The 15,491-nt window shown below is 42.0% G+C and overlaps 2 protein-coding genes across 2 annotated transcripts in view; both read left to right on the forward strand.

The window, feature by feature from the left end:
- Window positions 1–14,422, forward strand: part of LOC121531859 (guanine nucleotide-binding protein G(o) subunit alpha-like) — a 157,340-nt gene extending 142,918 nt beyond the window's left edge. The window contains 4 exon segments of the mRNA XM_041837376.2: window positions 5,030–5,159; window positions 12,941–13,094; window positions 14,171–14,187; window positions 14,189–14,422. Of these exon segments, the coding sequence (XP_041693310.2) occupies window positions 5,030–5,159; window positions 12,941–13,094; window positions 14,171–14,187; window positions 14,189–14,359 (472 nt within the window). The 3' untranslated portion in view covers window positions 14,360–14,422.
- On the forward strand, window positions 5,507–9,770 carry LOC123493215 (guanine nucleotide-binding protein G(o) subunit alpha-like). The gene is made up of 3 exons (XM_045227176.1): window positions 5,507–7,047; window positions 8,074–8,227; window positions 8,801–9,770. The coding sequence occupies exons 2-3, from the start codon at window positions 8,080–8,082 to the stop codon at window positions 8,986–8,988; spliced, it is 336 nt and encodes a 111-aa protein (XP_045083111.1). The 5' UTR covers window positions 5,507–7,047; window positions 8,074–8,079; the 3' UTR covers window positions 8,989–9,770.
- Window positions 14,423–15,491: the final 1,069 nt, after the last annotated feature.

A 15,491-nucleotide genomic window follows, 5' to 3' on the forward strand; every position in this document is an offset into this window, starting at 1 on the left:
ATGGAAGGAGGTTTTCACTCAAAATCTCACGATACATGGCCCCATTCATTCTTTCCTTTACACGGATCAGTCGTCCTGGTCCCTTTGCAGAAAAACAGCCCCAAAGCATGATGTTTCCACCCCCCTGCTTCACAGTAGGTATGGTGTTCTTTGGATGCAACTCAGCATTCTTTGTACTCCAAACACGACGAGTTGAGTTTTTACCAAAAGTTATATTTTGGTTTCATCTGACCATATGACATTCTCCCAATCCTCTTCTGGATCATCCAAATGCACTCTAGCAAACTTCAGACGGGCCTGGACATGTACTGGCTTAAGCAGGGGGACACAGCAGGATTTGAGTCCCTGGCGGCGTAGTGTGTTACTGATGGTAGGCTTTGTTACTTTGGTCCCAGCTCTCTGCAGGTCATTCACTAGGTCCCCCCGTGTGGTTCTGGGATTTTTGCTCACCGTTCTTGTGATCATTTTGACCCCACGGGGTGAGATCTTGCGTGGAGCCCCAGATCGAGGGAGATTATCAGTGGTGTTGTATGTCTTCCATTTCCTAATAATTGCTCCCACAGTTGATTTCTTCAAACCAAGCTGCTTACCTATTGCAGATTCAGTCTTCCCAGCCTGGTGCAGGTCTACAATTTTGTTTCTGGTGTCCTTTGACAGCTCTTTGGTCTTGGCCATAGTGGAGTTTGGAGTGTGACTGTTTGAGGTTGTGGACAGGTGTATTTTATACTGATAACAAGTTCAAACAGGTGCCATTAATAGAGGAAACGAGGGGAGGACAGAGGAGCCTCTTAAAGAAGAAGTTACAGGTCTGTGAGAGCCAGAAATCTTGCTTGTTTGTAGGTGACCAAATACTTATTTTCCACCATAATTTGCAAATAAATTCATTAAAAATCCTACAATGTGATTTTCTGGAAAAAAAATTCTCAATTTGTCTGTCATAGTTAACGTGTACCTATGATGAAAATTACAGGCATCTCTCATCTTTTTAAGTGGGAGAACTTGCACAATTGGTGGCTGACTAAATACTTTTTTTCCCCACTGTATATACTGAGATCATGTGACAGATCATGTGACACTTAGATTGCACACAGGTGGACTTTATTTAACTAATTATGTGACTATTATGGTAATTGGTTGCACCAGATCTTATTTAGGGGCTTCATAGCAAAGGGGGTGAATAGATATGCACGCACCACTTTTCCATTATTATTTCTTTTCATTTTTTTTTTTTCATTCCACTTCGTGTATGTCCATTACATGAAATCCAGATAAAAATCCATTTAAATTACAGTTTGAAATGCAACAAAATAGGAAAAACGCCAAGGGGGATGAATACTTTTGCAAGGCACTGTAATTAGCAACTTTTCAACTACTTGCTACTTTTGAGCTACTTTGCAACTACTTAGCATGTTAGCTAACCCTTCCCCTAACCTTAACCCTTCCCCTAACCCTTTAACCTAACTCCTGAACTTAACCCTAACCTTAAACCTAACTCCTAACCCTAACCCCTAGCCTAGCTAACGTTAGCCAGCTAGCTAACATTACCCACCTAGCTAGAATTCGTAACATATCATACGTTTAGCAAATTCATAACATATTGTACATTTTGCAAATTCGTAACATATTTTACATTTGCAAATTCGGAACATATAATATGAATTGTAATTCGTAATATATCATACGAAATGGGTGATGGACATCCACAAATTAATACATACCATACGAAACGCAACATATCATACTACATTTACGTACAGAATCATACGAAATGCTCTGAGACCAGGTTTTGTAAAGGGTATTCTTCTGTAACAACAGTATGTGTGCTTAAATGGTGATTATGATCTGTCATACATGGATTTTACCCAAGATTAATGGGTTTCTTCATTATTGTACCATGGCCATTAACATTTTCTTTTTTTAATGAATGTGCACTGGGATCAGCACAGAGCGCTGGGAGAAAAGGAGCTGTGACTGAATCTACATTTAAATTATAAACTCTAGTTAATTACTCTAGAACTGCAAATCTGAAGACATACTATTTAAGCTTAAATCATTAAGTATTATCTGGATATTTTGTGGTATTTAATGCGCTGTAAAATCTAGTGCTACCAATTCATTATATTACTCATAATTTTTTAAAAGTGGGATGTACATTGAAAAAGCGGGATGTGCAATAAAAATCCCCAATACACCTTGTTTAGCTTGGTTTAACAAAACAGAGGGCTTGTATTTTCCTCTGCTCCTCACACAGCGGCCTGCCTGCCTGCCTGCCTGCTAGCACAAAGCAGCTCTTTGTTAATCTCCTTCTCTGACTCAGTCAGCTGATTGAGAACAAAAAATACATGATGAAAATAATGTGTTAAGTGGTCCAATACAGCCGTTTTTATCTCAATATTAAATCATTTCTGGGTAACAATTAAGTACCTTACTATCATTGTTTTCAATCAAAATGGTCGAAAATAAACAAAAATAGCTTCTTAGCAAAGTGCAATTTCTCTAGCAATAATGTTGCTTGGACTTTCTGGGAGTGGTCTGAGTGGGAGGGGAAACTGAAAACTAGCTGTTATTGGCAGAGAGGTTTGGAACTCTCTTATTGGTCTATTAACTAATTTACTGCGTGGTGATGTCAACAGGCAGGCCAAAATCCATCCTGCCAAAACAGGCTGAAATTTCAGGCGGTCTTTTCAAACAACTCTTACACTAAAATGGCATTATCATCACTTTCACAATTTCACAGAATTATTCCAACCTCATAGTGTGGAAATATATACAGTGAGGGAAAAAAAGTATTTGATCCCCTACTGATTTTGTACGTTTGCCCACTGACAAAGAAATCATCAGTCTATAATTTTAATGGTAGATTTATTTGAACAGTGAGAGACAGAATAACAACAAAAAATCCAGAAAAACACATGTCAAAAATGTTATAAATTGATTTGCATTTTCACGAGGGAAATAAGTATTTGACCCCTCTGCAAAACATGACTTAGTACTTGGTGGCAAAACCCTTGTTGGCAATCACAGAGGTCAGACGTTTTCTTGTTGTTGGCCACCAGGTTTGCACACATCTCAGGAGGGATTTTGTCCCACTCCTCTTTGCAGATCTTCTCCAAGTCATTAAGGTTTTGAGGCTGACGTTTGGCAACTCGAACCTTCAGCTCCCTCCACAGTTTTCTATGGGATTAAGGTCTGGAGACTGGCTATTCCAGGACCTTAATGTGCTTCTTCTTGAGCCACTCCTTTGTTGCCTTGGCCATGTGTTTTGGGTCATTGTCATGCTGGAATACCCATCCACCACCCATTTTCAATGCCCTGGCTGAGGGAAGGAGGTTCTCACCCAAGATTTGACGGTACATGGCCCGTCCATCGTCCCTTTGATGCGGTGAAGTTGTCCTGTCCCTTTAGCAGAAAACACCCCCAAAGAATAATATTTCCACCTCCATGTTTGACGGTGGGGATGGTGTTCTTGGTGTCATAGGCAGCATTCCTCCTCCTCCAAACACGTCGAGTTGAGTTGATGCCAAAGAGCTTGATTTTGGTCTCATCTGACCTCAACACTTTCACCCAGTTCTCCACTGAATCATTCAGATGTTCATTGGCAAACTTCAGACGGGCCTGTATATGTGCTTTCTTGAGCAGGGGGACCTTGCGGGCGCTGCAGGATTTCAGTCCTTCACGGCGTAGTGTGTTACCAATTGTTTTCTTGGTGACTATGGTCCCAGCTGCCTTGAGATCATTGACAAGATCCTCCCGTGTAGTTCTGGGCTGATTCTTCACCGTTCTCATGATCATTGCAACTCCACGAGGTGAGATCTTGCATGGAGCCCCAGGTCGAGGGAGATTTACATTTATTTTGTGTTTCTTCCATTTTGCGAATAATCGCACCAACTGTTGTCACCTTCTCACCAAGCTGCTTGGCGATGGTCTTGTAGCCCATTCCAGCCTTGTGTAGGTCTACAATCTTGTCCCTGACATCCTTGGAGAGCTCTTTGGTCTTGGCCATGGTGGAGAGTTTGGAATCTGATTGATTGATTGCTTCTGTGGACAGGTGTCTTTTATACAGGTAACAAACTGAGATTAGAGCACTCCCTTTAGAGTGTGCTCCTAATCTCGGCTCGTTACCTGTATAAAAGACACCTGGGAGCCAGAAATCTTTCTGATTGAGAGGGGTCAAATACTTATTTCCCTCATTAAAATGCAAATCAATTTATAACATTTTTGACATGCGTTTTTCTGGATTTGTTTGTTGTTATTCTGTCTCTCACTGTTCAAATAAACCTACCATTAAAATTATAGACTGATCATTTCTTTGTAAGTGGGCAAACTTACAAAATCAGCAGGGGATCAAATACTTTTTTCCCTCACTGTAATATATATATATATATATATATATATATATATATATAACACAGGAAAATCACGTTTTTGACTACACTGGGCCTTTAATTTAATATGTAGAAAACAGTGGTGTGCAGCGAGAGGCTGCAGGACTGTCAGGCTGTGATGTTCCATTCATTCCTGATCCTAAAACTTGCTCTCTGACAGGCTTTTTGTAAGGGCTAACGTAGTATTCTGGTACTGAAGAATGTTCTAGTCTAGTGGTACTGGACTGTTGTCCTTTCCCAGACCTGTTCCAGTAATCCTAGCAGTTCTGGGTGTGCCCTGCCCCTGACCTGAAATGCTGTATCTACAGTAGTACAGAGACCTCTACAGCCTTCTGTTAGCTGGCCTGTGGCAGCAAACCCTTTGAAATCCAATGTTCTTCAGATGTAGGGAGGGGTTGAAAATCTGTGCATGAGCCTAACCTCAATGGTAATATTACAGTAGCTATGGTACTCAGAAACTATGTGGGAGCAATTTCAAAATTAATAGAGATAATTCCATACCAATGTGTTTTTGCTATGTCAGACTGACTGTATGTGGTAGATATTGTACTGACACTGTATACTTTATACTACAGTATGTGATCCTCTGAGTGGTTGCTTTTTGTTTTTCTGTGCACGTGTAATGGATGGTGTGTGTTCCATAGGCTGTTTGATGTGGGAGGTCAGAGGTCGGAGAGGAAGAAATGGATCCACTGCTTTGAGGACGTGACAGCCATTATCTTCTGTGTGGCACTGAGTGGGTACGACCAGGTGCTGCATGAAGACGAGACCACGGTGAGTCTCACACACACACACGCACACATACCCTTAATTCATTGTGTCCATATCTCCATAAATCACTCTACAATGCAGCACATTAAATTCCATTTAATATGAGTCATGTATGTGTCCTTTGTTGAGTACCTCAACATAATGAACAACAGATTCCTACACCGGGGCTATGTACACATCCAGTGGCTATCGCAGTTTTGTGAGCCCCCCTCCTCCCCCCTGCAAGGTCGAGCAATGTCCCCCCCACAGTAGAAAAACTTATTTTTTATGAAAACAGCTAACTTCTTGCAGTTCTACACATTTTGCTAGGACTGTCTGGGAGTGGTCTAGTGGGAAAGGGAAAACTGAAAACTAGCTGTTATTGGCAGAGAGGTTTGGAACTCTCTTTCTTATTGGTCTATTAACTAATTTACCATCTGGTGATGTCAACAGGCAGCTCAAAACTCCATCCCACTAAAACAGGCTGGAATTTCAGGCTGTCTTTTCAAACAGCTCTTACACTAAAAGGGCATTGCTGGGGCTGCAGGGAGGTGTGGTATGCCAGTGTACACATCACTGGTTTCCTGCTACTCATGTTGAAATTAAGGGTTCACAATTACCATTACGAGGCCTTTTATCTATGGATCCTCAGGTTTAGCTTTGTTATGAAACACATTGCTAATATACAGTAGCTTACATTTATTTGACCGTTTACATGCAAGTGTAGATTCATTTTGGATTTGTTTTTTGATAAGCAAAAATATGTGAGAAGCTTTACATAACACAACATTAGATTAGACCACATAGTTACTGTATTTCTCTCTATGCAAACACAGCAGTCACACTTCCCATCTGGTTCCACCCAGTACTCCACCCAACCTCTGGTTGTATCAGCTGGTGTTAGTGCCAAGGCAAATTAGTTGATTTCCATACAGTTGCTTAGTTAGTGAGCGTCCCTGAGCACCCCCATGGCCAATGGCAGTGCGTGAACAGTGTTTTCTGGGGCCTATATGTGTGATATACAACTCTAACATCCAGTATAATCTCTCCCAGGCCAAGTCCTGTTTAAAAGCCTCATCACATTTCTGCTACTGCCATTTCCAAAAGCAGCTGGGTTTATTTTTGAAATATTTCTATAGTTCAGGATAATCCTATTTGAAACAAAATGTATCAGAATAGAAGACAATTCCCTTAATTCAGTACAGACTGTATTTCCATTCATGTGATTAACAGACATGATAAACTGAAAAAGGAAGGAACAATGGCTCTATTGAACTATGCTTCTAACAGGTTGACGGGCTCCTAAATCGAAGTCATATTTGTTTACTCCTGGACTCCTATGCACATGCCCGCATGCGTGTATCAGCACGTACACGTACACACACACACATTTACATTCATTTCTCACTCCCTCTATCTGGCTTCCTTTCCCTGTTTTTCACCTTCATGCAAGTACTGGCACCCACTCAAAGACGTGCACAGCAGGGCATCGAAAAAATGTTTCTACAGCAATTCTGTTTAATAATTGTAACTGCAAGGTTTGGTTTGGGTCCTTCCTGCCTGCTCTACAGTTTCCTCCTTTCATCGTTGGGGGGAGTGTGTGTGTGCGTGCTGGCACGTGCGTGCTTGTGTGCGTGTGTGCGTGCATTTGACCGTGTGTGCGTTGCTGCTTGTGCGAGCGTGCATGTGTGTGTGTTTAAGAGGGGGGAGATGAGTTGGGCCCTTGTGCATGTCCATCTCTGCTCCACTGAGCCCCCCGACCCCCCAGCAGCTCTCGTCTCTCCTTCAACGTCTTCTCGTCTCAGCTCCTCTCCTGTCATCTCTCGCCATCGGCTGTCCTCTCTAACCAATCGCCAAATGCTAAAAACCCACCTGGTTCCACAGAGGGCCCTCCCACCAAACATGTGTACAGGTATGAAACCTTAAACAAGGACAAAGAGTCCAAAATCATCTGGAAAGAGTTAAAAGCAGCACTCCTTCTGGTTGTGATGTGATTCTGTGTGTACATAGTATGTATGTATCTGTGTGTATTTACATGTGAGTGCCTGGGACTTGCACTGTGAGGATGATATGACACTGTCTGTACTGTAGTATGTGTTGCCTTGTTCTCAGAGTCTTACTTGTCAGAGGCTTATTCAACTGATGAGATAAATGCTAAACTATGGTCATCAACTATGGTCATCTCTTCTCTTTCTCTCTCTTACATTTTCAAAGAATTGCTAACACTACAAGAATACCAGTCTCTGTGACTCTCATCTTGTGTTCTATCAACAGATTATGATTGGCTCTTTCCTCTGCTCTATTTAAACTGATTGGGCTATGCGAGCCCTCTCTGCTGCTCTAAGTGGAATGTGATTGGCTGTAAAGGAGCAGTCGTGACTGTGTTCTCTCTGTGTCTTTTCCACTGTTATTGAGAACAAGGCAACAATTTACTCACACCAGAGAGAGTGTCTGCTTCCAACTCTACAAACACCCTGGTGAAATTACATATAAATTGTCTAGAAATGTATTTGCATGCCCTCCCATCCCTGTTCTAGAGAGAACCACACAGGGTTTGTCCTAGACCAAGGCTACGTACCTAATAACATTGTGCATGAACTTGGCTACCCTCCCAGGATGCTGCATACTTGTCATACTTAACATATTACCATGACACTGTGGCAAACAGGAACACTTTATTTAATTTTTTATTTTAGAATGTTCTTGGATCTCGGGGGAAGTGGCTCACATACAGTTAACTCCTGGAAGGAGCATTTAAAGTTTAGTTTCTGTTCTGCTTTGTAGTTTCCTTTCTTCACTTGTTTCCCTTATTTCATGTGTGTGTTTGTGTGTACGCGTGTCTGTGCATGCGTGTGTGTGCATGTGTGTATGTGCGTGTGACGTAGTTAGAAATAGAGCCACACAGCAGACTGACTGACGTTGTTTTCTCTACCCACAGAACCGCATGCATGAGTCTATGAAGCTGTTCGACAGCATCTGTAACAACAAATGGTTCACAGACACCTCCATCATTCTCTTTCTCAACAAGAAGGACATATTCGAGCAGAAAATTAAGAAATCTCCCCTTAGTATCTGCTTCCCAGAGTACACAGGTAATTGATGAAGAGTGGAGGCTATTGAGCTAGGAGAAAAGAGGGGGGTGGAGTAGCAGCAGGAAGGACAACTAGAAGAAGGGATAGTGTGGTATTGAGGGATAACGTGTAGAAAGGCTTGAAGAGGGATGATTAGCTTTCGGAATCAGAACAGGAGAAAAGGATTCTGTCTTTTTATTCTCTTCTCATTTACTCATCCCTTACCTGGCATGACTCCATGTTATCATCTTAGGGCTTATAGAACAGAGCAGCCAAGGAGTCTGGGTAGCCTGCTGTACTCACTGTGTAAACCAAGGCCTCCCTCCACAGTTACAGGATAATCAAGCCACTTAGACAAGCACTAGGTTTTACATTGGGTGTGTAATATTTAAATAAAACATATTGTTTTGTGTCCATTCTTGCCCTTATATCCTTTTTTTTTTTTTTGTCTGCTTTTCTTCCCCTTTTATTTTCATCTTTCTACTTCTTCTTTCTTTTATTAACCAACTTTCTTTCCACATCCTGGCTCGCTTGTCTTGGGCCATATATTTTCTCCATTTCCTTTTTCTCCTGCTTTTTCACACCTTTCTGCAGGCACGGACACCTTCATGGAGGCGGTGCACCACATCCAGTCTCAGTACGAGAGCAAGAACAAGTCCCTCCAAAAGGAAGTGTATGCCCACATCACCTGTGCCACCGACACCAACAACATCCAGTTTGTGTTTGACGCTGTCACCGACGTCATCATCGCCAACAACCTTCGTGGTTGTGGCCTGTATTAACCCAGAGGAAAGACCCAGTGTGTCCCTGGATAGACCTTTCTCCTCCACTTTTCCCTGTCTTTTATTAGCCCAATCTCACCCACATATAAAATGAATTTACCTTTTAGATTTGTTATATAATAAAACATTTTAATTCAGTTGTATAAAGAGAGACAGCTGTATTTTATGCCTCAGGCATTGCACATCACAAGGAGAAGTGAAAGACGGGAAAAAGAGAGGACTCTTGAATGGAACAATTAGTTTAGTGTGATAAAGAATATACATTGACAATCACTCACCTGCAAATGTAATCCAATCTAGACATACATTGTAAATCACATTTTCAAAGCAAGGATGCAGATATTAAATACATGCATTTGATACAAAAGTCATGTTAGTGGTAGATTATTTCTCTATGTTTGGCAATATGCTGCATTGATTTACTAAAACACTTAGGCAGTCATTACTGTTGTGTAACATTGTGTAACTGGAATAGGGTCACCACCATAAACAATAATCTACAGTTTACAAGGAAAACTGCTCATCCTTACCAACAAAGTATCTCTTGTAATTTGTCATTTTGCTTATTGAGTAGTAGTCATCTGATATGAGAGGAATTTGTGCCTTGACCGTTTTGTGAAACACTTTGAAGTGGGAATTGGAGTTGAAGAGTTGGAGATGTTTTAGTGGCTAGTGGAAGATGGTACCGTGTAAATAATGTGAACTTCTGGATTTTTTGGTTGAAATATAATTTGTTGTTCCGCTTATGTCATGTGGGTTCTAAGATTTTAGTATTGGAAGGCTTTTTTGGCTATTGTTGCTACAAGTCCAATATTTGTAAGATTCAATGATTGGGTGTGAAATGTGTAAGATTTGAAAGTACAGCCAAATATGTTTTGAGCCCTTTACACTGCAGTGGCCTCACTAAAGGGTACATTTACCCAAACCGTACAGTGTATTTGTGTAACTAATTGAGCCCATTTATAATGGAAATTGGTAGCAGTGGTAATCTTCATAAAAGGCACTGCCTGGAGTTGAGTTAGAGCTGTAGAAATATCCCCCTGTCATAATTAGTCCAGATGTTCTTGTTGTGGTTTAGGTGCCTCAGCAGTCTTAATCTAGCACTGGGTGTTGTTTGACTTAAATTGATGGTGATTGGCCTGGCTATGTCAGTAACTACTTTACCTTACCGGTGCCAATGCTAAGTAGCAGGAAGTATTTAATATGTGTGTGAGGTCAGATAAGTTAGTATCTGTTTGGGGTATACTGTAAGAGAGAGTGTGTGTAGGATGAGGTTATCCAGGAAACAGCTGTTAAATTCCTCATTACACGGACCCTCAGGGAGGACACCAAATGTCACAACACCCTCCCTGTCATTTGCCAGATAATGCCAAACCACTCCAAGAAGGGGCAAAACCTGTTTGTTTCTTGCCAAATAAAACGCAGCTTCCTGAGGTTTGATACCGTCCTCCTCTTTTAGCTGTGCTCTTGTCATGGCTGTAGGAAGCTCTCTTAGAAATCACTCATTTGTCACACCCATGCAGGTGCCGGATGAGTGGGGGTAGGCCAGATGTTTCCATGACGATCGTTCTCAGCACCACGCCTGCCTTAGCTGGCAGCTACAGGCTCTTGTGTGTCAGGTGACTGATAGCCACTGCATTGATTCTATGGGCTCTGTAAAATATTTGTTGACTGTACTACAGTACACTAAAACACCATTGCAGTAAGTTACTGTGTTGCTTCGGTAGGTGCACAGCAGGAGGCAAAGGCTGTGCCAGCCCTCAGGCCAGTTAGTGCTCCACAACATGGCAAGGTCTCTGAGTTCTCATGAGCAGAATAAATCTCATTCTGTGCCAAATCTGTTGAGACAGTGTTTGTGTGCCACATTTTACATTTTATGATGAATAAGAAGCTTGTCCATGCTGCGTTGTCGCAGCTGGAGTTATCTCTTCTATACCAGAGGCTAAACTAAGACGGAAGCCATCAGAAGTCTAGTGTATGTCCCAGAGCACCCACCCAGACAGTCTTAAAACCTGACTTAAAGCCTTAAACCTGACTGATGGCCTATAAAGCCTGTGTCTTTGGTCCAGGGAATGAAGGGTAATCATTTCAGGGAACGGCAGGCAGAGAGAAGGCTGGGTAATAGAGTTTATATCCACAGCAGTGAAGCTGATGGATAATGGAGTCTTAGGGCCAAGGTAAAGAGACAGATTGGTAATTGAGTCTGTCTGGTGGAGCGAAATGGATGGGAGGGACAATATGTGGCCCTGAGTAAACTGGATCTCAGGTCTAGTGGGTACCAAAATAGGGAGAGAGAAACAGCAGTGGAGATGATATACAGTAGTGTGGTCTCCTGATGTAATAGAGATTAGTTTACCACATCTGCCTTGGTGAAAGCGGAGATGGTTCATGTGATGTACAGAAGCTGTCTGGAGCTGTAATACAGTTGATTAGCTGTCGGCCTCTCCCAGTACCCAGTGTGTCAGTCCCAGTCAAACATACACACGCACACCCACGCGCAAACACACACACGCACGCGCACACACATACACACACACAGAGGAGCTCCCTATCACAGCAGGCAAAACACACCAATATTTCAACTGCAGCCATAAATAATAAAACAGTTGGCACAACAATAGAACTTTGAAAAGCAGAATTCTTAAATCCTCTTTCGACTTTCCCTGAATGCATTTCACCCTGTGTTACACAAAGACTGCCTCTGCATCAGCATGGGAGGAATACATTAGAGACTATTCTCTGGAGCTTACCACAACCCCTATGAGGAAATGCAATTGTTGTTCATTTGAAAATGCAGTGTCCGTCCGAACCATACCAAGCAACCAACCTACAAGCAGCACTAGGATGCTGACAGTACAGTACGTCATGGTATGATTGAGTGCCTGTTTTCTAGTAGGTGTTGTTTGTGTCTCACTGATGTAATTGTTTGCTCATTCGTCTCTTTCACTGTTATGATTATTTATTGAAGGGTGTATTTATATGAAGGAAATAATAAAGCACCACATGAAACTCTGTCTGACCCTCCCTCGCTTTCTCTCTCTCTCTCCCAGGCCAAGTGCCTGCTTTTTATGACTCATGGCACTCTCTCTGCATCATGTTTACCCTGGAAAAGGGCATTATTTAAATAGAGGTCATGGGCTTGATTCAAGTTGGATGATGATCAAGTTTGTGTATGCTCTGTGCAGTGAGTGCTTAGCTCTCTCTCTCTCGCTCGCTCTCGCTCTCTCTCGCTCGCGCGTGCTCTCTCTCTCTGTCTTCCCTTGCCCAATGGGAATGCTACTGAACTACTTATGATCGTGTCACTGCCTGCAGTACAGAGCCCAGGGGACTATGAGAAACAAACTACTGCCCGTTGCACAGCACACTCACACACAGTAACACACACTTTACACTAACACACAATGCTTCTCTCAGTACCACACCACACACTCTTACAGACACACAATATTTCACTATGTCTCTCCATCCTCTTTCTCTATCTCTCTCTTTATTAATGTTGGTGAGAACTGTGAAGGAATGATTGGTCTGGTCTCTCTCTCTCCCCTGCCCCCTGTCTATCACCTGAGTCATTGTCAGACACACATACACTGAGCACAGCAGCAGCTGCTAGCTGTCTCCTATAAACATCTCATGTCTGATTCTAACCATTCAATGTTCTTTATCACAGAGCTCAATTGTTCAGATTGGTTCAACAAAGTTTCATTATAAACCCTTTCTTCTCCTACTTAGCAGTCTGTCCTGTCCAAGTGCTTTGGGAGGCTCACTCTCTCTACTGTCCTCAAGTCATGAAGCTTGGTTCAACTATTCCTGCTTGGTTTTTATTGCTCTGATGCTAACCTTTCCACATGATCTGTTTCTCTCTCCCTTCCTACCTCTCTTCCTCCTCTCTCTCTTCCGCCTCCCTCTGCTTCTGTCCTCCTTTCTCTCTTCCTCCTTTTTCTCTCCACTGCAGAATCGCATGCACGAGTCTCTTATGCTGTTCGATTCCATCTGTAACAACAAATTCTTCGTTGACACTTCCATCATTCTCTTCCTCAACAAGAAAGATCTGTTTGCCGAAAAGATCAAGAAATCTGCCTTGAGTATCTGTTTCCCTGAGTATACCGGTAAGATTTGGACTTTAATGGACACTTTGGTACCTTTGTAAATGTCAGAATTGGCCAAAACATATCTGCTAGCTGAAACCTTGCAGTTGAGTCTGCAAAAAATCCACCTAGGTCTTGACTATGTGATCTTAAAATGAGTTGACATTGTGGAATATACAACCAGAGGGGAATACAAATATTTTGTTTCTCTAACCCCCCCCCCCCACCCCCCACCCCACCCCTTCCCTCTCCCTTCCCTGCCTAACAAGGTGAGATGGTCACCCATAGCCTGAGAGAGAATAAAAAGCAGAGCCACGCTTGAGCAGTCATGGAGAAGGGATGGCCAGTGAGGGCTGTCTCCGTCCCTATCTGCTCAGGCAGACAGACAGACACCATACCCTTTCCTTTCCCTGCTTAGAGAGCCGCAGGGGACACTTTCATTTTTTAAATTTAGCCTTTATTTATCCAGGCGAGTCAATTAAGAACAAATTCTTATTTACAATGACGGGCTGGCCAGTGACGACTGGGAAATGCGGTGCAATAATAATTAATAAATAAACACTGCAGAAGTGAACATTATTCTGCTGCCTTCCACATCTGACACACAAAGCTATGCCAATGTGACTGTTGTATCCTCATGGTAACTAAAGTCACATGGATTCTCTCAATAGAATATTGTGATTTTTGAAATAGAGCTAACTACAGATGTAAGATCTTAATTTGATCACCCTGATGCAGGAGAACTTTCCTGCAATGCAGGAAATAAAAAAATGTGTATATTTGAGGTTTAAAAGGCTTCTGAAGTTTGTAATTAACACTCTGAAATTTCAGACTTGATTTTCCCTTAGGAAAAATGTATCACTCCCTACAAAAATGTCCATTAATTATAATCCCACATAATTCACATTTCCTGTTGCTGCAGGATTCTCTTCCTGCTGTAGCAAACTGGCTCATATTGAATGGAATGAATTCAGGCCCTAAATGCTCTCTTCAGCTCTTAGTTCTTACTCTTTCACTGTTACCTTTCTCTCCTGTCTTTCCTCCTTTCTCCCTCTTCCTTTCCTCTCTTTTTCCTCTCTCCACAACCTCCATTACAGGTTCTAACACCTATGAGTGATGCAGCTGCCTACATCCAAGCACAATTTGAGAGCAAGAACCGCTCGCCTAATAAGGAGATCTACTGTCACCTGACGTGTGCCACGGATACAGGGAACATCCAGGTGGTGTTTGGCGCCGTCACTGACATCATCATCGCCAACAACCTGCGAGGATGTGGCTTGTACTGAGCCCTGACCGCCCCCTCGCCTCACCTCTGGAAATGATTCTAATTGAAAATGCAACTTGGTAAATAATAATGATAATAATAAAATAGGCATACGTATATATATATATAAATATATAAATAAATAATGGGGCCATACTTGCACACATTAGAAACATTTTACCTTTAAACTGTTTCTCCGTCTCAAAATGCACATCAGCCAATTAATATTGTTGATTTACTTGCACGTGATAGAACGCTACATTGTAGCTGGTTCCATCAGATAACCTGGCACATGTTAGCCCTATGCTAACCTCACCAGCTGACAGTGATTATTCCCTATAACAAATTCCGCAAAGATATTAGACTTTATAGCCACCAACCAATGGCATTTCTTAAAATAGGTCAACCCTGGCCACCAAAGAGATATTTTAAACCTATTTGGTATGTTAGGCCTATGTAGAATACTAATTAATCATTGAGTGATCTTGCGAGACATTGATTCAGCTTTGACCTAAACTTGATTAAACAAGCACCATTCTAAGAAGTGGCGAAGCGTGGCTCCGGTGTGCTCCAGCAGATCTACACCCGTATAGCAGTAGCCTATATTTCGGTCTGCAAGAGGGACTCCAAGAAGCTTCTCATTAAATATATTTGTAATTTACAAGGTTTTGGCTGCACCCTTCGCAACACACTGTCACAATACATGTAATTCTACATTTCAAAGGAAAAAAACAATATCTCAACTGGGATTCGAACTTGCTGCAAACAACAAAAATTACCAGAAGCCAAGATTACAACGCAGTAAGCTATCTATCTGTCCAATTGAATTTCTGTGCGTGTTTTAGTAACTTTGATTAGCAGATGGTGCCGTGCGACTTCTGTTAAGGATGCTCTTATGAAAAAGTGTTCGGTCACGTCCAACTACATCAACATTTGTAATTGGCTGATACAGAATTTTTTTACTGGAAATAATCACGTCCAGCTGGTGGTGTTAGCATAGGGCTAAATATGCCAGGTTATCTAATGGGAAAAGCTAACAAGTAGCGTTCTATCACATGCAACTACGTCAACGCTTTTAATTGGCTGGTGTGGATTTTGAGACGAGAAACCGTTTAAATGTAAACTGTTTCTAATGTTGCAAGTATGGCCCCAAT

This window comes from Coregonus clupeaformis, chromosome 19 (genome assembly GCF_020615455.1).
Source record: "Coregonus clupeaformis isolate EN_2021a chromosome 19, ASM2061545v1, whole genome shotgun sequence".
In the NCBI taxonomy this organism is placed as follows: domain Eukaryota; kingdom Metazoa; phylum Chordata; class Actinopteri; order Salmoniformes; family Salmonidae; genus Coregonus; species Coregonus clupeaformis.